General features: G+C 35.9%; 1 protein-coding gene across 3 annotated transcripts in view; it reads right to left on the reverse strand.

Annotated features, from left to right (window-relative positions):
- The window catches only part of SNX29 (sorting nexin 29), a 115,975-nt gene that overhangs the window by 56,135 nt on the left and 38,459 nt on the right, over positions 1–21,381 (reverse strand). For 2 of the 3 annotated variants that reach the window (XM_069029508.1, XM_069029507.1), the window contains exons 16-19: positions 18,466–18,582; positions 17,611–17,666; positions 16,580–16,661; positions 3,052–3,192 (exon numbers count right to left, since the gene is read on the reverse strand). In XM_069029508.1, the coding sequence (XP_068885609.1) occupies positions 3,052–3,192; positions 16,580–16,661; positions 17,611–17,666; positions 18,466–18,582 (396 nt within the window). Of the gene's footprint in view, positions 1–3,051; positions 3,193–14,200; positions 16,039–16,579; positions 16,662–17,610; positions 17,667–18,465; positions 18,583–21,381 lie in introns of those variants that run through there. The other variant, XM_069029509.1, reaches the window with a different exon arrangement.

Raw genomic sequence — 21,381 nt, forward strand, 5'->3', positions numbered from 1 at the left:
AGTAAACAGGAAAAATATGCATGAAAATTAATACTTCTCTGTATTTTATTCTACATTACTCTCTTCTAGTTCAGTTCCCTCCTCTGAGCTCCAATATTTTGCACAGCAAGGCTTTGGACAGTATTTTGTCAGTTTGCAGGAGTGATTCCAGGTCATTCTGAGGAATATGGTGTCCTCTCTTGATCCTGGAGGTTCCCTAAATCTGGGACATGTAACTGAACATGGAATTTAGTGCTGGTATCAATTACAGCAAGACCTTTGGATGCCTCTGACATTTACAATAAGCACATCCCCTTCATTAGCCCCACAGTACAGAGTGCATTGAGCGACGCAGTCAATAAACTCATCCAGGTAGTGACCTGAAGGATATAAAAACATCAGTGCCCTTTTCCAAAAGCTGTAAAATAATACATTTTAGCCATTTACACGTGGAGGGCTGTTTTTTACCAATATGTTATTTGGGAATCTAGTAACACTGAGGAGTTGCAAAGGATATGAAAACTACAGATTAATGTAAGAGATACTTTTGTTAGCAGAATTCAGCTACTGAAACTGTTCTTTAGGCACTGATTTAAAATTGTATTGATTAATCTAGGAATGGGAAGACAGCTCCAATTCTATCAAAAGCAGCAAAACTAATATCAGAGAGAAAAAATATCTTTTGAAACCTAAGTTCATATCTAAAGGTGAATGTGCTTTGGTAGCAACTAAATTTAAAAAGCACTATTGAAAAAAGTAGTATTGGCAATATCTCTTCTAATGTTTATTACCAAACATTTCCATGTGTAATATCCTGCACAAATTCTCATCCTAAACTGAAAGTTCTGCAGAATTCCGAGACAGAAATTTCCACATGAATTAGTTAATCTTATACTGAATTTTTAAACCTTCATTTTAAACCTTCAACTGGCCGTGGAAAGCAGGGCCATCTCAGGGCCTTTAACCATCTCAGTCACACAGCACAATTATTTCCCAAGGACTACTGCACAAAATGATACAAATTCCTAAGGGCAATACATTCTGTGACACACAGAGAAAACAGCGCCACTAAAAGGACAAAAATCTGCCTGCACAATGTGCTGTGCAAAGAAGCTCTTGTGTGCCAAACTGAGCCTTGCACAGCTGAGGTGAAAGCATCACTCTGTGACTTGCAAGCTCACAGCCACACCACTGCCCCACGTCTCATCATAGGAGTCTCTCAGGAGTGAAAGGGATGGCACCCACTCCTTACTGTAAAGAAAAGACCCTTTTTCTGAGATCTGATAAGTGGTTGTGAGTTTACGCAAGATTAAGGTAGAATTTTGGCTCAAAGCTAAAGCACTGAAAGAAAAAGCAATGCAAAATTTTTAATGAGTTGCTCAACTGATAATTTTGTATGCATCAATTGTGCAACTGAAGTTGTAATTCAATTAGTATTTAAAGTAATTAAGGATGAAAGAGTATCAAAAAAGCTTAAAAGGCAGCTTTTGTAATGTACTGAAGTGGCTGATACTCCATCACTTCAAAAAAGGAGAATTAGTTATGTAACAAAGAAGAAAATGCCTGGTTTCCATTACAAAACTGTCCACTAAAATTTAAATGAAAAATGCAGGATCTTCTAATAGATAAAAAAAAAGCAGAAAAGCTCTCATAAGTACTTCCATTTCCTCAGTCAGCAGGCAGTGAACTACATTAACTGGACCTTAAGCCAAGCAAACAGACCTATGGATTTTATTGATAAATTTCATATATATTTGTATCACCACTACCCATTCCAGATTATGTGCAACACTGCCATTTCACATGTGCCAAATTTACCTATTTGGTTTTACAGAATAGCTGGGAAATCATTGGAAGTCAATCAAAGTTACTCCCTTTAAACATTCATAATCCACGTTCACTGACATCTGAATGCCAGTAAGGAATTTCTTATTTTTTTCTATTTCTTTTTGAAAATTTATATTACTTCATACAAATTAGCTAAGATGATTTTTCTAATACAGACAAAGTTACGACAGATATAATTAGGATGACTGTGGCATTTTAATGATATACGTATTACTGTGGTCTTAGACCAAAAACAATGTCATGAAGATCTGAGTTTTGCAGTCATTATGTCAGCTGTGTTATGATGACTACACGGATCACTACGGTTGGAGCTTCTTAAATATTGAATACAAGAACTCAGTGATACAAGGGCAAAAAAATAGTAAAACCAGAAAATCCTATGTCAAAGCTAAGAAATTTGTTAACCTTAAGAACTCTAATTTAAGAAGCCAGCAGTTTAGTAAAGATGGTTTTAGTCATAGGCGTGATTTAAATCTCCAGTATTTCACTTGTGATACCTAAATAAAATTTTCAGATAATTCCTATGCTGCAAAGAAAATTACTTCAATTACTCCTCAGTCCTTACTGAACTTGTGGTGCACATTGCAATGTGTATTTAAGCTCTTGATCAGTTTAAAGTTTTGATGACTAAGGTTTTAATTACATGGTACTACATATTTACTATATACATACTACAATATTTACTGTTTTATTTCAAAATCCCAATATGATAGGAAAACACAAATTCCCATTTTAAAATGGCAGGGCTAAGAAACAAAGACACAGATTATAGGAATTAAGCACCTAAATGTCTTTAAAAAGCTGGTTAAAAGAACTTAAAACTGTTGATGAAGAGTGAAGGAAATTTAAGGAATTTAGATTGATACTTTTTGAAATTCACAGAAATAGTTAATGAATTACTCACCAATGTTAATTGCTGGCATTTTTTGGAGAGAAATGGAGTAGAGACTTCATTTTATATATAGGGCTGTCCAGTACAGTTTTTGAGGGTTTGTACATTTGTGTATGTCATCAATATTTCGTTCAATAAAACTTTTCAGTAAGTGGAAAAACCAATGCATTACCTCTGTCAGTGAATCTCCAGCTGGTAGGGGGAAAGTCTATAAAAATACCAGGTACTGTCTAGCAGGTGTAAAAACATTTATTAGTCACCTCAATTTTTGTGTATGGGTAAGAGAGGTTTTTCCCCCAATTTTTACTGACACTGTCAGTTCTTTCAAGTACCTTGTTTCCAATGGCCTTTTTTGGTGGGAAGTTAAAAGTCCTCACTTGCTGGTATTTATTCTGTAATTTATGATGCAAGCTCCTGAACTCCGCGTACCTTCGATAGACATTCCACTCATCATCCTTTATCCTGATATAAACCTGCAAAACACAGACAGGGAAGGGAATCATGTAAAGACAAACAGAGCTGATGTATGTCCTTCACTCTTTAAAGCCTCCTGGCTCAGCACTTTCATGTGAGGCACCACAAGTTCCAGGATCCTGTAGCCACAGATCCATGTCTGACTCTGCATTTGCTGTTGTACAGGTCATTAACCTCATTCTCTCTCTTCTTCCTTTTTCTCCTCTTTCTCTCTCTTTCTCTTATTCTAATCAAGACAAACACAGCTTGCTCATTTTAACATGACTCTGGGGCAACCATGGCAGCACTTCTCGTTACCATGGTTTCCAGCATATTCTACCATCCAGTGACCAAAGGAAAAAATAATTTAATACCACTATAAAATTGATTTCTATGTCCTCAATACAGTTTTTCAACTTTGTAAATTAGCTTTGTAGCATCAGAATTGCAAAACCTAATTTTATCCAAAGTATGAAACTTAATTTACTTCCTAACAAAATTACATTGAAAACTAAACTAGAAATTTTATTGTTTGGAAAATAAAAACAGTTCATTCTTTCTGCTTGTATAGGACATTAAGTATAATTTAACACAGCTGTAGTTTTTGTGATTCTGTTTTTGTTTGCTGCTCATTATTTCATGAGCCTATTACCAATTACATGCTAAATATTCGCTTTCTCTAGGAAAATGTCATGCAGAAGTGAAATACACTTACAGAAAGCTGAGATTTCACTCTTTTCTAGGGAATGACACAGTTTAAAAGAATGCTGAAACAGCACAAGTCAAAAACTATAAACCGAGCATCAGAACTCAAGATCCAGAGTGACCTTTCCCTTTGCTTCTTCAGTGGAATCTGTAACTTATTCATTATTTTGTGTGTGTGTGTTAATAATCTCAGTATTTTACATCAGAAATTAAGCTGGAACAGGACTGATGACATTGCCTTGCCTTGCTGCTCCAAAACCCCACAGTAATTTAGTAGTAAATTGTAAGGCAAATATCAGGAGAACACTTATGTAAAAAAGCAGCACCAACCACCGTCACACAGAGTGGGCAGTAACAGCTGTATTTTTGTGGAAACTAGATAAAAATAAAATTTGGATTTTGATGTGGCCAATTTCAACACTGAATTGCAGCTTTTCCTGGTGACTGAAGCATGGTCCTTCGCCTCAAGGCATTCCAAGTCCTTAGGAGAAAAAATTCAATTTTTCTAAGGACTTGTGGTATTTCAGAGATGAAGTGAACTTCTCCCACAAAAGCAGCCCATGCCTTGGTCTCTTGGAAGTTCTCTCTCCACATGCCTAGAGTTTCTCAAATTTATAGGAAGCCTCTTTGTAACAAAATACAATATATTATGCAGATACCATGCAAATTCTGTCAAATTGGAATATTTCAGTGTAGAAAATACTAATACATTTTCTACAGGGATACTATAACTCCAAAAAGGAATACTATAATTCCAAAATTAGCACATCTGAGAATTTAAGATTCAGAGTATTGTGAATTACATATGCATATGTAAACAAAAATTCAACTAGTTTTGGTAACAAGAATTCAGATAGTGTCATGATGGAACCACAATAGTAAGTCTGCAAGAAGTATTCAGATTTCTTTTTCACTTTGAAAATAAAGCCAAGATAATTAAGCACCTACAGGACCATCTGTTTTAACAATTGAGTACATCTTTGAAGGCAAATGAAGGAAAAATGAAATGCAACTATTTTGCATAATTCTAATCAAATTTATTTAATGTAGTAAACACTATATTAAAATCTTTATTCACCCAGCTCTAAGCCCTCTCCCTGCCTACTCTCACTTCAATCAGTATATTGTTTAGAATTTTGTATACATTCCCAAGATCCATGTGGGGGGTAAGGATGACCAAAAAAAAAGCTTAAATTATTTTTAACTAAGTTATTTAATATGGAAATCCTAACTTAACTAAGCACTTATCTTTGCACATGTGATTTGGTGAATCAGGCAGTTCCACATTACCTGTTAAGCTGTAACCCATAGTTAGCTAATTAAGGAATCCTGTACACTGTAATTGAAATTTTTCAGGACTACAAAAACATAGATTAATTTCTCAGATAAAACCATTGGAAAATTTCTTACTATTCTTCTATGTACATAGATACTGATTTCATTTCGACAGCAAGACATGCAAATGCAACATTTGGAGCCCTGTGCCATATTGAATTTATTGAAAATCAACTAATAGACTATGAAATATATTAAAGCTCATGATGCAGCACATATTTAAACTTTTATTATCTCAGAGGGGAATACTGTTCCCAAGACAAGGGATTGCTACACACTTAATGCAAATTCAGTTAGGAAATCAAAGTAAGTACTAAATATAAAATTACTTGGATAAACTTATCCTAGTCTACTCACTGAAGGCATATAGTTATCTTAGGGTCATGTTATAGAAAGTTTAAAGGACTACTCTCAGGCTTATTTTCAGATCAATTTAAAAAATCAATTTTACATCATTACATTTCCTTTCTGATGCCCCTGTTTTCCTGATATCATCCACTTCCTAACCTACTTAAAAAATATTCAGAGTAATGAAAATGTACAGACTAAATCAAAATCACCACTGGAATATTTATTTGTAGACAAAAGATTTCACTTTAATACTGTCTTGAATATAAAAAAATTAATTAAGTAGCTTCTGTTTGCAATTTAGGAGCACTTTCCACTTGGCTCTCCAATGTAAAGATCAATTGGTTACCTTTCTGTAGCTCTGATTTACAGAAGCTCTAAGAAAAATTTCAGTTAATAAGTATTTTTAATGAATTAGTCTGTTATTTTCTCATCACAAACATGTCTGAAGTCAGAGATTTGGAGAGCAATAGCAGTAATAGTAGTAATTTAATATTGTGTTTGTCAGTCTACTACCTGCTAACTTAATATTATTGAAATGCCAAAAATCTTCTGAGAATCAATGTGAAAGCATGAGTTTAATGATTGCATACTGAAATGAAAAATCCTATTCCCATGGTACTGGATTTTGAGCCAGAAGTTTCTTAATAGGTTAAGAATCTTTAAGCAGTTCTGAGTCCAAAATGCTGTTAGCAAGTTCTGGTAACAGACTGGTACCAATTGTCACAGTTCATCACCACTTACATATAAAAGCCTGAGGAAAACAAAGGACAAATGCCAAAATTCCAACTTGCTCCAGTTCCAGCATACACAGACCAAATGCCTGTAATCAACACTCATCCTTCTGATCTGCAGAAGTCCCACGTGGGTGCTTTTCTTTTTTGATGTAAAATATAGATTGGTATATGGAGGATTCATTTTTGTATCTTTCCCTCCAGTACAGTCAGCAGCGAGAGATATTGACTGAGATACAGAACCTTCTTCTGCTGCAATGACATTCATGGCTGTAGAATTCCAGATTAAGCACCAGGAAGGATATTCCCTAAATGAAGTTACACCTGAATCTTCCCTGCAAATGTGGCTCACATTTCCTGGAAGGATGGACTGAATACCTAATGAAAAAGGAATTCGAGGATAGAGAACTCTATTGATGGGAGCTCCACAAATACAAAAATGCTGAAGTCAAAGTCCTTGTGAGTCCATGGCCCATTCCAGGGGGAAGGGAATAACGTTAAGGGAAGGTGAGCAGTGAAAACTCTACTAAACCACATATAAAAGTGGCACAAGATGCAAGAGAACTCAGGACATTTCAGCAGCAGAATATTTCAAAGGACATAGAGAATACTGAGAATACTTGTAAAGAACCAGTCCTAGGCTGGACAAGGTCATAGTTTTGAGCAAGGAGAAAAGTGATGGACAGCATAAGGAATGCAAAAGAGACTGATCCACACTAAGGAAGCTACTGTGACATGTACCAGCTAAGTAAGCATTACAAGGGGATAAAAAAAGGGTGAGAGAAAAACTATTACTTCTGTATTACTGTAATTCTACTGTATGACTGTAATTCTAACTTCCTTTCCCTCACTAATAAAAAAGGGTTTTTTGGAGATCCTCCTGTCTGTTACATACTTTCAAAGTAATGCCCAAGCACGTGATAACAAAAGGGAAAATTAGCAACTGGATTGGTAGGGACAACCCAATCAGCATGAACACAAAACCAGAACATGATAATTGGCACCACTATTTTTTAATGTTAACTCAGCTAAGCTTGACTGGTGAGTTTTCCCCTTACACTTGCTTTTAAATAACACTGTAAATCTTAGAGAACCATTGGTCCATAGTTTTACACTTCAGATGATAAAGTTTTTTTAATTCTTAAAACTCTGGTTCAACTTTGAAGTACTTCTCAAATATTCAGGAATATGAAGTTAGAGAGATTTTCATCAAAGTTTACCATTTAAGAAATAATTGCTTTCAGGGGATTGGAACTATCTTTTTTCCTGTTAGAAAAGCACACTATGAAATGGGAGTGATTTATTTCAATCTACTTACATTTTATCAAAATTATGTACTTCTGCACTCAAAACTTATAGAAGTAGTAAAAAGTATTAATCAAAAAAAAGTAAGAACCAGTTTCATTCGACTTCACTTCAGGACAATGGTATTCTGTTAGGAATATAAATTCAAGCTCAAATCTCCAAAGTTACCTCTGAATTGTGAGAAATGAATACAAATGCAAGTTATATTTTGAGACAGCTGCAGGCCTGCATTTATGGTTAAGTTCCCCCTTTGAAAACGATCCAATTTAAGAATTTTCTGCATAATGAAAAACAAATGGAACAATGAAACTTTTCAGCTGTGATAGGAGCAGCTTTTTGTGCGCCATAGAGACATAACAGGAATTAGAGTGAATAAGCTTTTATTTCAATATGACCATTTTATCCACTTGCACAAAGACCACAAATACTAGAATCTATTTTACATTAAATCTCCAAGTTTCTGTTACCTAGTTCATAAAAATGAACAATACAGTATCAAATATATGACACAATGGATACCAAAGCATGAACCTTAAGAACAGCCAGTATTGTTCCACTAAATAGAAAAATATCACACATTTTAGGCTTATCCACTCAACTACAGACATGTAGAGTAACGATCACTGTGCTTCTGCAGTCACAGTTCTGCTTCTATTTACCAAAACAGCACTAAAGTGACTGGCCACTAAAGAACAAAGGCAGCACTGCCTCCACTTTTGCTGCATGGAATCAGTATTTTTTGCCTTTTTATATACAAATCAAATCAGCACCCCCCCCCAAAAAAAAAAAATCATTCAATAGCATAATAAGTTCCTTTTGGCAGCAAAATATGACTTATAATAACTCAAGATAATTAATGTCATTTCACAAACATGCACTTTGAACCCATACAGTCATTGCAATGCATGACAACCCCTGCAGTGAAAGAAGTTTCTGCAGAAGAGAAAATAGGTAAAATTAAAATAGTGCTGCCTTTTTCTCCAAGTGAAATATTTTGGGTGCTCAGGCAAGGGAAAGGAGGCTCTCTCATCAATGAGTTTCTACAACACATAACATAACTCATATTTGGTTTAGATATTTATTGATTATAAATTATAAATTATTTGCTTCTTTCTGCAGTAGTTATAATCTGAAAGCAGAAATTCTAATTCTACTTTCCCGGTGTTTTTGCATCCAGCACTTCAATATAACAAATCAATGTAGCTGTACTACGGTTTCCTTTAGAAAAATAAATAATTATAGAAGTCTCAGAAGACTGATCTCATCTTTGTACACTCCCTCCACCCCAGTTACTTAAAATTTTTTCTGCTTTATGCTTTCTCTTATGCTTCTTTGATATATCCTTGGGTCCCACTCCAGAAAAAGTGGGATATTCAACCTTTTTGGCTCATGCACTCTCAAATCACTCTCAGAATGCCATGAGCCACATCTTTCTTTCAAATTCTCCCAATCATTCCAGTTCATTTTCTTCTCTACTTGCCCTGAGTTGCACTGAAATGGAATATGATTAGAAGACTATTTATTTCTCCTTTTTGCCTGCTTAGTGCTGCAGCTGCTGAAGTCATCCAATTCATCATGTATCAGGAAAATAAAATGCAAATTTGGGTTTAATTTTTTGCAGTTTATTGCTTACCTTTCGACTCTTAACTGCCAGTCCACTGTCATACATTTTCAACCTTCAAGGAAATACCAAGGCCATGCTTGCCTGTGATTAAATTGAAGGTCAACAGGCCCAGCTGGCAGATCCTGGACTGTGCTTTTCCTGTTTCATCTCTCACCCAAAGAATTTGCTGGGCACTCTCCCTCTCAAAAATTTTTGGGTGTCAGATACTGTTCTCCTCCATCTCTTTTATACTGTGTTTCTGTGAAAATTCTTCCCTCTCCACTGCAAAAAAGACACTGAAGGGCTGGAGCATGTCCAGAGAAGGGAACAGAGCCGGGGAAGGGTCTGGAGCACAAGTCCTGTGGGGAGCAGCTGAGGGAGCTGGGGGGGGCTCAGCCTGGAGAAAAGAGGGCTCAGGGGAGACCTTCTTGCTCTCTACAACTTCCTGACAGGAGCTTGGAGCTAGGTGGGGTTCAGGTTCTGCCCCCAAGGAACAGAGACAGGACAAAGGCAAAAGGCCTCAGGCTGTGCCAGGGGAGGTTTACACTGAATATTAGGGAAAACTTCTTCATGAAAAGGGCTGTGCAGCACTGGAACAGGCCACCCACACCAGAAGTGGGGTCACCATTCCTGGAGGAATTTAAAAGCCATGAGGATGTGGCTTCTGGGGACATGGGTTAGTGGTGGCCTTGGCAGTTCTGGGGAACAGTTGGACTCAATGATCTTAGAGGTGTTTTCCAACCTAAATAATCCTGACAAAAGCCCTTTCACAGGAAAGCGTATTGCTCTTCCTTTACAGAGAAGTGCAGAGGAAAACATCAGGTTTTAAAACATCATTTAAAGTAATGTAAAAAGAAATACTATGAGCAAATATGTCAGTCAATACTAAACACAGCAAGACTAAAGATAGTCAAAGGAACAAAAAAATTGTAAGAAATGTTTATTGATTATAGCCTTAGGGTGTCCTATTCATATGCAAATGGTAACAGCCTTGTCTGATTAGCATATTAATCTTTAAACTTATTTGGTTTATAACTTGTTCACTGCTCTGCAAACAAGGCGGATTTGCAAGAAGCCATTTAAATATTGATATCACTTTAGGAATCATAAAATCTCAGTTTCATTATCTTAAGTGTCAGGCATTGGTAATTATAGCAACAAAAGGCATGACTAATGGCATTTGCTGTACACTTCACAGGAAAGTGGAATCCGTATGTATACAGAAAATAAAACACTCTACAGTTGAGAAATATGACTAAATAATATTATTGCAATAATCAACTTGCTTCACAGACACTAAAGAAACTGCATCTAACTATCACCATCTAGAGGTAAAATGAAAATGCAATTTTTTTAAAATTCTGATCTGGATTCTGTCTGTACACCCATGAATATTTTAGACAAGAAATTATTTTCTAATGGTAGGCTGACTGAGCAATGTCTGCCACACAAAAAAGATGAGCAACAAACTGGAGAGATCACAAATAGCAGTCACCAGAAAGCAACCAGTTAACTAGAGAAGGCAGGTTGTTTGGAAGAGAAGACTTTTGCCAGCATGACCCTGGCTTTCCAAAGTGGCTTAATATTTAAATTTAATAGACTAGGCTTCCTTAAGTGTGACTTTGTACAAAATATATTAGTTTCTCCATATGTGGCTGTGTCCTGTAGTGCTTATAACTAATCAGTCTGCCACTCAGTAATACCATCAGAAACTTTGTAAGAGAATAAGCCTCCAAATCTTCCTTTGGTTAACTGCAGTTGTTCTAATGTTTTTGCTAGAAGACATGGTGATGAGTGTCTAGGCTGAGCTCCTGTCACAGCCTGGATAATTTCATCCAGTGCAGTCTAAACAATCCTTATGATTTGTTGATTGGCAATAAAGACATCAATTGGTCATCTAATTAATTTTTCTACTCAGGTGCAAAATTAATTGTACTAGCAATCTGTCAGTGCTAATGAATGGCAAGACAGGAGTCAAGATCTAAACCTGAAGCAAAACAAACTTGAGCAAGTACAAAAAGAGAGGATGTGCTCTGAAGACATTTAGAATGAGCTTGCCATGCACGGAAGATAAACATTAGTTGGAAGGAAAGATATTTCATCATCATACCTAATATTTCCATTTTAGGTCTAAATTAGTCATTATTAGCATAACATTGCAAGGGCAAGTCATTTTTAGTTATACCATGACCTCCAAGTTTCTTGCACCGTGCTCTTACAGTAAGGGACATGGATTTCAACAGTTCAGAAAATTCCTTGGAGAATTATGAAATATATTTTATCCAGAACATTTAAATATGAACAAAAGGTAGAGTGGTATTTTTTATTCCAAAATATCATTATCCAGGGATTTCCTTAGAAAGAAGTCACATCTTTGTGTTTGGATTGATTTTTCTTCAATTTAATTAGCTCAATTATTTTCTAGACCCACAAACTTTCAGTATTCACCCCAATTATATATTGTGGAGAAAACCACTGTCATGCAGTTGTTTTGAAATTGCAACACAACAGTTTCAATCAATGCTTTAATTTACATTTTGAAACAGTTAAAAATCTCTCCATTTCCTTCATGATTTGAAAGACTGCTATTGTACTCCCCTCTCAGTTGCCTTTCATGCAAGCTGAGAATTTCTAATATGCTCCTCCAGTGAAAAAGATTTTTTTTCCTCATCCATATTATTTGCAGTTGATATATTTCTTTGGAGAGGAGTAGAACTGCACACAGATAAACCAGAGATTATACACAGCATAACAGCATTTTCTATTTGTTTATCCCTTTCCTAATTATTTGTAACAACTTGGTTTTTAGACCTCCTTAAATCCTTTCAAAAATTATGTCAGATTAGCTACTTTAAAATCTCTGGTATGCAAGCCAGAAGCTATTTACCAGTCACTTTTCAGTTCTTTCACCTTTGAATTCCTGGTGCACTGCATGTGGAGATTTATTCTTTATTTATTCAATAATATCTGCTACTGGCATTTCATTTAAAACAGTCAGTCTGCTATTCTCCACAAGGAATAATCCAGAATGAGAACAACCCATAACAACTCCATGGTGAACAGAGATTATAAAATATGCATTTTTCTGTTACTATTTTATATTCTGAGAAAACAAGTGAAAAAATATTTTTAATTTAACTCAGTAACTGCACTGAAGTGCACATCCAATTCTAAATAGATTTTCCACTAAAATTTATACACCCTCTAATTGTTGAAACATCCACAGTTGAATGATACAGATCTACAGCTCTGTTAATTTTTAAGACAGTAACAGATAGTGCTAAACTAGGGCACTGAATTATCTGCTGCTCACAACTGTCCCCTTGAACTCAGCCATTCAAATTGAGCATAAAATTTGGCTACATTTCCAGAGCTTGTTTTTAAACCCTTAAGATTCATAACCAGTTAATTCTGCCAGTTTAACATTACTGCAAGAGTGCAGTGTAACTCTGCAAATACAGAGGTCTGATTGAAATTTCCACATCTAATAGGATTCATTATAAAATGCTGCTTGCTTTTGGAGTCCACAGCCTTATTTCTGAGCTTATCCAGAATCCTTAATCCTTAACAAAAATTAAAGAAACTATTTGATGGTTCTAAATATGTGACAATTATGCTGGTGCTGGAAACTTTTCCTGCTATATTTACTGAAGAGCAACATCTGGGTTTTTTTAAGACTGAAAAATGCACTGATTTTGAACATCCGAAACAGATGTTAACATGACACAAAAATAAATGCTTTGAAATGTCCTTCAAAACAGCATTACAAATCTGCATTAAATTTAAAAACATAAAATTATATTTTTAAAAGCAAGCACAATAACAAAACTCCTGCAGGAGTCTATTCTTATCCTGTCCAGGTCAGACCCTCCTGATACACAAATTAACTTGTCATTAATTTCTTTTCCTGGTTTAAGAAGCACAAGTGCAAAATTTGCATTAATTTCGAAGAGGCACAGCAACCCATATTAATTTCTCCTAATTCTTACATTCTTCAGAAGCATTTATAAGTCCATGAAAACAGATGACAGATACTGTAGAACTGATAAGTTCAGAGTTTTCCAAACTACTTGAGATGCTCTGCAATTCTTTCCACCCTCTTTTGGCTATTTCCAAGGCAAGTGATATGTACACAGTTTATTTTCTGCTATAAAATACTTATTTATAAGCAAAAAGGGACAGAAGAGGCACAACAATTCTAAAGTGTATCAACAATAATTGTGACATAGTAAGTCTCCCCTGGCACAGTCCTGCTCTGTCCTTCACGTGAAGTGCTCCAGAGACACACAATTCCAAATCAGCAAAGGTTAACAAAGTGGCTCACTGGAGGAGGGGAGAGAAGGACAATCTCTTTAGCCTTCTAATAATAGAAAATGCAGAAAAAATAAAGCCCTATCAGAAATACACTCACTTGAACTGCATTTGGAATACCAACGGTCAAGGCTCATGCCCTTTTGTAGCACCTTCATTTAGTAGCAACATCTTACCCTGATAGTATCACACATATGATCTGATTTTCAGTCAGGTTAAGCACTTCAGGGCTGATTTCCAATTAGCTTTAAGTACAGCCATAAGTATTTAGCATATCAAAAAATCATGCTTAACCAAATCAAAATTTCAAACTTTGCCTGTTCCAGCTGGCACACTTTACCTTTCTCCAAAGTTCATTTGATGTATTTTTCTCAGAATTAATCAGCACAACCAAGAGTCAGTTTTTACATCTGTTTACTCAAGTACTCCCGAGAGAAATGTGAACTCCTAAAGGGGTTGGTAATAATCTCACTCACACCAATATTCTGTAATATTGCTACTTTCCTTTAGATTGATATACCACAAGTCATTTCTCATGTAGCTGATACAAAGAGTTATACATACATTTTAATTTTCTGCCACTGAAGAAATAAATGATAAGGCAGTAAAAATGATGTTTATTATGAATAAAAAGACACTCAGAAATGAGCTTACTCATTTATCCTAATTGCACTCCCAGTCTGGGTCTGTTCAGGACATACTGGTAGCCTGGTAAATATCCTCTTCCACAATTTCAACATTGAATCAAATTCTCTGTAATCAGGAGCATGTGTTTTGGCAGAGATTTAATAAGATAAATGCACAGTGCTGTTACTGAAGCTATTCTGAAGTTTTCTAAATTAATGCTTTCCTGGTCGCTATAAAACGTAAAATATATATTCAGCAAGCACATGACTATATAATTGATCAGAGATGTGGCACTCACTTCCAATGTTTCATCACAGTATTGTGTATGTTTGGGAAAATGCTTCTCTTTCAGATGCACAGTGGAAGAAAACCTGTGACACTCCTGTTATTGAGACCAAAAACTGGCAGGAATGATATTCACAAATTCTTTAATAAGGAAAGATCTCAACAGGTGCCATGATCAAAGTTTAACAAGAATTATAGAAATTTTAGGCCACTTCTACAGGTAATTCTTGGTTGCTTTTTCTCTTAACTATTAAAAGACAAAGTTGGAAAAATTCTATGATATCCTGTGCTGTTCTGTAACTGAAGACAAACTAGTCTGACTACCCTCTGTCTGTTATACATAGTTATACTTAACTTTTCACATTAAAAAAAATTGTAAATTGCAAGTGTGAAAAGATAATGAATGAAGCATATTCAGAAGAACTTGTACATTTTTCAAATACACAAATAAACAAAATTTTGCACATTATGAATGCCCAATATTATGACTTTATACTGTAGACATAAAAAACCTAATAAAATTCTCAAGATTGTCTTTTTGTAGCTTCAGAATTTCCAATCTTTTAGAAATATTTTGCTTCCTTTTTTCCTGTTCTCAAGAGGCTTAGCCTTCAATTACAAGTTCTTTGTTTTCCATTAAAGACAAGCAACATCTACTCACATCAGCAGATTTTGGGTAAAGTTCTGAATCTCTTACGAATTGGGAAGCTTGGCTTATCTCAATATTTTTCCTTTTGAATGTGCAGAACACCTATAGCATATGTGAATTCTGCATACTTTGCAGGCTTTCACAACAACACTTGTACAGTGATGTTCAGTGAAACTGCATGACTAATATCGGACTCTTTAGTAACCTAATTTGATACCAAGTTACAAGTAAAATTAAAAATACATTAAATTCTCCGAAGAATTGACAGAATGGGTAAGGAAGGGACCACAGTGGGCCATCTGGTCCACTCTCCCTGCTCAAGCAGGATGAAAAACAACACAGAGCAACTTAGGAAAGAAGCAGTAGAAAGCAGAGCTCTTCTAGTGGTCATGGATCTGCAACATCATTAGAGTAACAGGTGGGGTGAGATATGGACGCTTTTAAGAATTTCTGTGATGGCAGACTTGTGTCTGGGTTTGAGAATGTGTAGCCAGTGACAGCAGAGTGGAGAAATATATGAAAGCCAGAAAGACAGAAATAATTACACTTGTCAACAAGTTAGATTTCCACACACCTGTGCATCTCAATTTGATTGATTATTCAGTGCTTTTGAACAAATTACTAACTGTTCTTATCCTGGTGGCTTTTCTTTCCATTACCTCAAGTCTTATTTTTCATTGTCTTTTACTGGCCGAAAGGTGGGTGTTTTCCTGTATTTTTCAACTATCTGCCAACACTTCATAAATGATTCAAAATTCTACAAAAAAAAACATCACTCAGAGTGAGAGGAATGTTAACAAGCTTCAGCAATCTTGTTGAGAAGTACATGTGGCTGAAACATAAGTGGAGAAATTTTGCAGCTGCTAACAATCCACAAATAAAGAAATACAAACAACCTGGGACAGCACATTAGAGAGGGTCTGAAGTCCACACTGCCATTCTATCCATGGAGGGTGTCACTGCTCTGAAACCAAGAATCCAGGAATCAAGGAACTGTATAAAATTTCAATGCTTCAACTACAAGCTGGGCTGGAGCACAAACCCTAAATTCAGACCTGCCCGAGGCAGAACACAATGTGAACATGTTCAATAACACACAGTGAAGAACTGTTTCATTATTCAAGATGTTTTCAAGTGAGCTACTACAGTAAACCACATCTGTCTGTCAAGCAACATTTCTGGTCATTGTTATCCCCAAAACTGAAGTAAAACATGTACATGCACACTGAAGAAGGCGTTACTCATTAATATTGAATTGTTGCACTCCCTGACCAATGGAGTCATCTTATTAGCATGCTTTTAAAGTACTAAACTGCTAAAAGTCAACCCTCAAAATATGCTCTTTGAATAATCAACACAATCCTATGGATGAATATATATGAAGTTACTGCTGCTGCTCATTAGCTGATCTCTAATGAAATTATACAAAGAGCTTTAAATTATTAAAATGTGCTACTTCAGTCAGAAACTTTCACACAAAATCCCTGTTAAGCTGTCTCACTTACCTGATAAACATGGAATGCATTGGCAGCTTTTCCACGCAGAAAGACTGAGGGAATCCAAACATTAATAAGAGCACGATTTGATCTGAGGAGGAGAGGGAAAAACTTAAAATAGGGAATCATATTTATGTATAAGAATTGCAAAGCAACTACATGCAATGATTTAGATAATGATCAAAGTGATCAACAAAGCAACATTTCAAATGAAAATCTGAAAGCAGAAAAATTGGAGTTCTGCCTGAACTTTTTATACGTGCAGGAACTAAAAATGCTCCCTAAAATTAACCCAGCTGAAACAATTCCTTCTGCAGGTTTTCTGGGTTTTGAGTTTATTTTCACAGCATGCATTTGACAACATTTGATTATACACATGAAGCAAAAATTATTCACTTCAACAAATTCAACATTTTCAGCCACAAACCTCAGCTAAAGTTCATTAAATAACAGAAGAGCACTGCATAATTATGCAGAAGGCATTTCCATCCACTCTTTGTCACCCAGCTCCAAATTTCTATGATTCAAACACATCAGCTACATTTTCACCCCCCCCCCCCCCCCATCCACAAAAGCAAGATTCATCAGTTTGACTGCTAAAGGCAAATCACAACAGTCTAGAATGATCTGGGGTGGGTTGTTTGTGGGGATTTTGGGGTTTGGGGTTTTTTGTAAGCATTGATTAGGAGCTATTCTGTAAAAATGAGAAAGTCCACCACATGATGAATAGCAACCAGCACCCATCAAACCCAAAGCACTAAAACCAGTAACTCGTTGGTGTGGCAGAATACCAAGATCTAGGACAGTTAAAAAGCACTCCAAGGGAATCTTCCGAAATGTAAACTCCTTGAGTTCAGCATTCTTAACGACACTGGGGCATGGTCTGTGCAGCTCTCCATACTTTTTAACAATGGAACACCACAGCTAAGAATGGAGTTATTGGAAATAATATAGGAAAAGCAAATTATTGAATCTGTTTGCTTATTCTCCTTTCTCATAAAGACAGTATGAAGAGAAAAAATGTGAATTATGAAACTTACATTTCAAAATCTGACAAACTCTGATCTTCAGATGTTTGACTCAAATCTCCAGGGACCTATATTTACAAAACAGAAATAATTTCCATGCACTGGTTATTATGTTTTCAATTAAGAAAGCATAATATTATAAGGAAATTACAATTCAACATTCAATTTTATAAATGCCAATAACAACTATTACTGACGAACAATAAGAGAAAACCAAAATCCTGCAAATGGATTGTGAATGTATCACCTTTGTGAGTCCTTTATGATAGAATTTGCTACAGTTTTGTAAAGAAACAAGTTGGGGTTTGTAAAAGCATATACTTTTGAAAGATATAGAAAACCCAGGAAAGAACATCATTATTAGGCCTTTACAAGCAAAAGATGCTAAAACAAAGTACTTTGTGTGTATAAGCAACTTACGGGAAAACACAAAGCACGTAGAACCTCTTTTACAACCAATACTCCATTAAGGGAAGGAAGGACACGTGAGCATTTTATTTCAGCTGTGCTCTTACAAAACATTATATAAGTACAAAAGTTCATAAAAATGCCATGATGGACTAATACCTGTAGAATCAAAGGAAGTAGCAGTTGCTAGAAAACTGGATTGCAAGAGCATTTAGAACTCAAGCAGCAACAGCTTTTTACCTTACTTTATAGCTAGAATAAACACCAAAGGATATCTTCTTTGCTTTAAAAGGAAAATGTAAAATGCAAAGCATAATCTACGATAGTTAGCAAAGGAACTGTGCAAAGCCAATTCTTCACAGGTCTGTTATTTCTTACAAGCTAATAGATATTTCATCATGAGTAAGGTTTGAGCCTATTCCAGAGGAATATTCTACAGTGCAATAGACAAATCCTCACCGGCCCTCTCAGATCAATTAGTTCTTGTCTCATCTGGGACACCAGAGCTTCCTTGGCCATCAAAGCACGGTGCAGCCTCTCATTGAATTCAATCAGCTCCCCATGCATTTCAGCCACCTGAAAAGCAAAGCCAAGGGATAATTGTGTTCTGAATTGGGGAAAAAAAAAAAAAAACAAACCACACTATGTAATTTCTTAAATGTGTATCAGTTTCTTTTACCATACTCTCCAAGTACTGCTAATAACATTAGTATGAACTGATCATTAAGAACAGACCTTGCTATAATTTTGACTCATGCCTTGAAATGCAGTTCTGATATCGAATTCAACAGGACAAAATACAACTTCATGTCAAATTTTATTCCTGTCAGTTGAGATCATACGACAACTGATTCTAATAAAACACTCATTAACTCCTGTTCTCAGTTTAATTCTTTGATGAATGCAGCACTCAACAGGTACAAACTAATCACAATATTTTGAACTGGCAATAATGCAAAATGCACAAACTGCATTAACTTTGTCAATAATTCATAAGTGATGTATTCTTCACTCTTAATTGGGATTTTAATAGGATTGGAGCTAGAAGTCAATCACTCCAGGCATATCTGTGAGTGGTCAGAGGAGTCTAAATGCCAGAGTTAGGCTGTGGCACAGGTTGTTCTCAAAGGTAAACAGAGTGGCCTCTTTGGACACAGAGTGTGGCTGTGGCTGTGCTCTGCATTTTAAGTCAAGAGAGCATCAGGTGATACAGGATGTTCTGAGAGTGCCAGGGCTGGGGAATGACGGGAATGGAAAGTTCCAGCAGTCAGATGAACACAGTGGGCACTGCTGGGCCCCTTCCAGTGGGCTGACCCAGCAGCATGGTTAAACCTGTTCCTCAGTTCCAGCAACTCTTGGAATGCCTCCCTCCTCCTCATACCCCCATCCAAAGGTAAAGAACAGCAGAGGCAACGGAGTAACAGCACGAAAGCACAGCTGAACAACATGAATTTCAATCCAGGCACCTCAACAGCACAGGGACTTGAACTACTGCCAAATCTCTTAAGAGTTCATAATTTCCCTTCTGGAAGCAGTTCATTACTATCTGTGAATTTCATTATTTCCTTTTCTTGAATTACTCTGCCTTCTCCCTCTTCCTCAGGGAAGTTCCCCAAAATAAAGCAGTAGAATTCAGTTTAATTTAGTGCCTGCTTTTAATTTTGTGCTTTGTTCTACACAAACCTGCATCCTTCACAGAATCAAAGTGAAGAGAAAAAAACAGCTTCAATTTGACAAGCCAGGATCTGACATCATTGATTATAAATAAAAAATAAAAATAATTTTCTCGAGGTGAACTTCAACTGTTCTTTTTCAATTTCTTTTTATATTAGAGGGAGTCCCTCAAATCCAGTAATTCATCACGGTAACACATATGCAAAAAAGAGCTAAACTGCGCCAACAATATACTAGAGAAAACAGTAATATAATACTATTAACTTCAGAGAAATTATCTTCCATACTAGCTTAACCACTAATTCCAATTTAAACTAGGTGATGTAACATTTAAGAATATCAGGTTAATATTAACAGGTCACTGTTAATTACACAGAGCCTGGGCTGGAAGGCAGAATTTCCTTGCATTTCAGGTACAGAGATACAGCACATAACTAGTTGCAAATTCACAGGGAAAAGCTGCAATACTGCTGTTGATTGGTTATCAAAAGCAATATAAAAATTTATGAATGGATACAAAGCTCAGTAGTTTACATATTTGAAATCATGTTTGATTTTTCAGTGCCTGTCTCTTTGAAGAGCCAAATCCAGACTGATGTGACTATTTTCTCTCCCTCTAATTTGGATGTCCTTGAAATAACTTTCTACTTGCAGACTCAATTAAAATGTAAATTCAACAACTCTCTCAAAACACAAGTAATGCAAAAACTTATAAGTGTCCCTAGCAAAGTTAAATAATAAAAAGGAAATTTAACAGCAAATAAAACAGCAAATCACTTGTTACATATTATCAAAAGGACAACTGGCAGATATCACTTATTAGCAATTAACTTACTTCAATACTTTTTCTTGTCAAAGAAAAATGCATTACCACCACAGCAAATCAAAAGGAGCAATGAATAACAATATTAAGTTCCTTTAATTTTCCTGCATCAAAGTCTGCTAAAACAATGAAGAGGTCTCCTCATAATTATACCCTTTCAGTTACATTTTGTGTCATTTGTTCCTTTACTCAATCCACAATGAAGCTTAAGCAATAAATTTCCCTACTGGGACTTCAATCATCTTCACAATTGTTTTTCTCCATAACAATATGCTTGAAGCAAAAAAATAAAGTATAAATAAGCTAAGTTTCCCTTGGACAGAGGATCATTTAAATTTGTTCCTTCCTATATGAGAAAACAGTTTAAAGAACACAAACCCAAATAGAAGTCAAGTGAGGCTAAACACTTGAGGCTCCATGCTAAGAGAACTCTAAACACCTGCTGTCAAAAGAAAACCTAAGGGCCTGAGATCACTGCAGTTCCCCTGCCCAGCATGACCACATTTGAGAGCAGTCTCCAGAGAAATGACAAAGAAAATATCACTTCATGTTTCACAGCAAAGGACCAAGCCAAAAAGGCTTCTCCTGCAGCGACATCCAGAGCTGTGTCACCACTGACTCTGCCACAAACTCAAGCATCAGCAACAAACTCCTGAGCACACAGAACAAACTTGGTACAACTAAGGAGACTTTTAAAGCTGTGGGAGATTTTAGGTGTGTTCTTAATTAAGATAATCTTTTGATAGGTACAGAACAGAGGAAAGGAGTCAGAAGAACTCAACTAAAGGTAAGTGTCAGGGAGAGCATTAGTTTTACATGGCCCTATGAGAAAAGGATAAACAAGTTTGAATGTTTTAGAAGAACTGTATTAAGCACTT

The sequence above is a fragment of the Aphelocoma coerulescens genome, chromosome 14 (genome assembly GCF_041296385.1).
Source record: "Aphelocoma coerulescens isolate FSJ_1873_10779 chromosome 14, UR_Acoe_1.0, whole genome shotgun sequence".
In the NCBI taxonomy this organism is placed as follows: domain Eukaryota; kingdom Metazoa; phylum Chordata; class Aves; order Passeriformes; family Corvidae; genus Aphelocoma; species Aphelocoma coerulescens.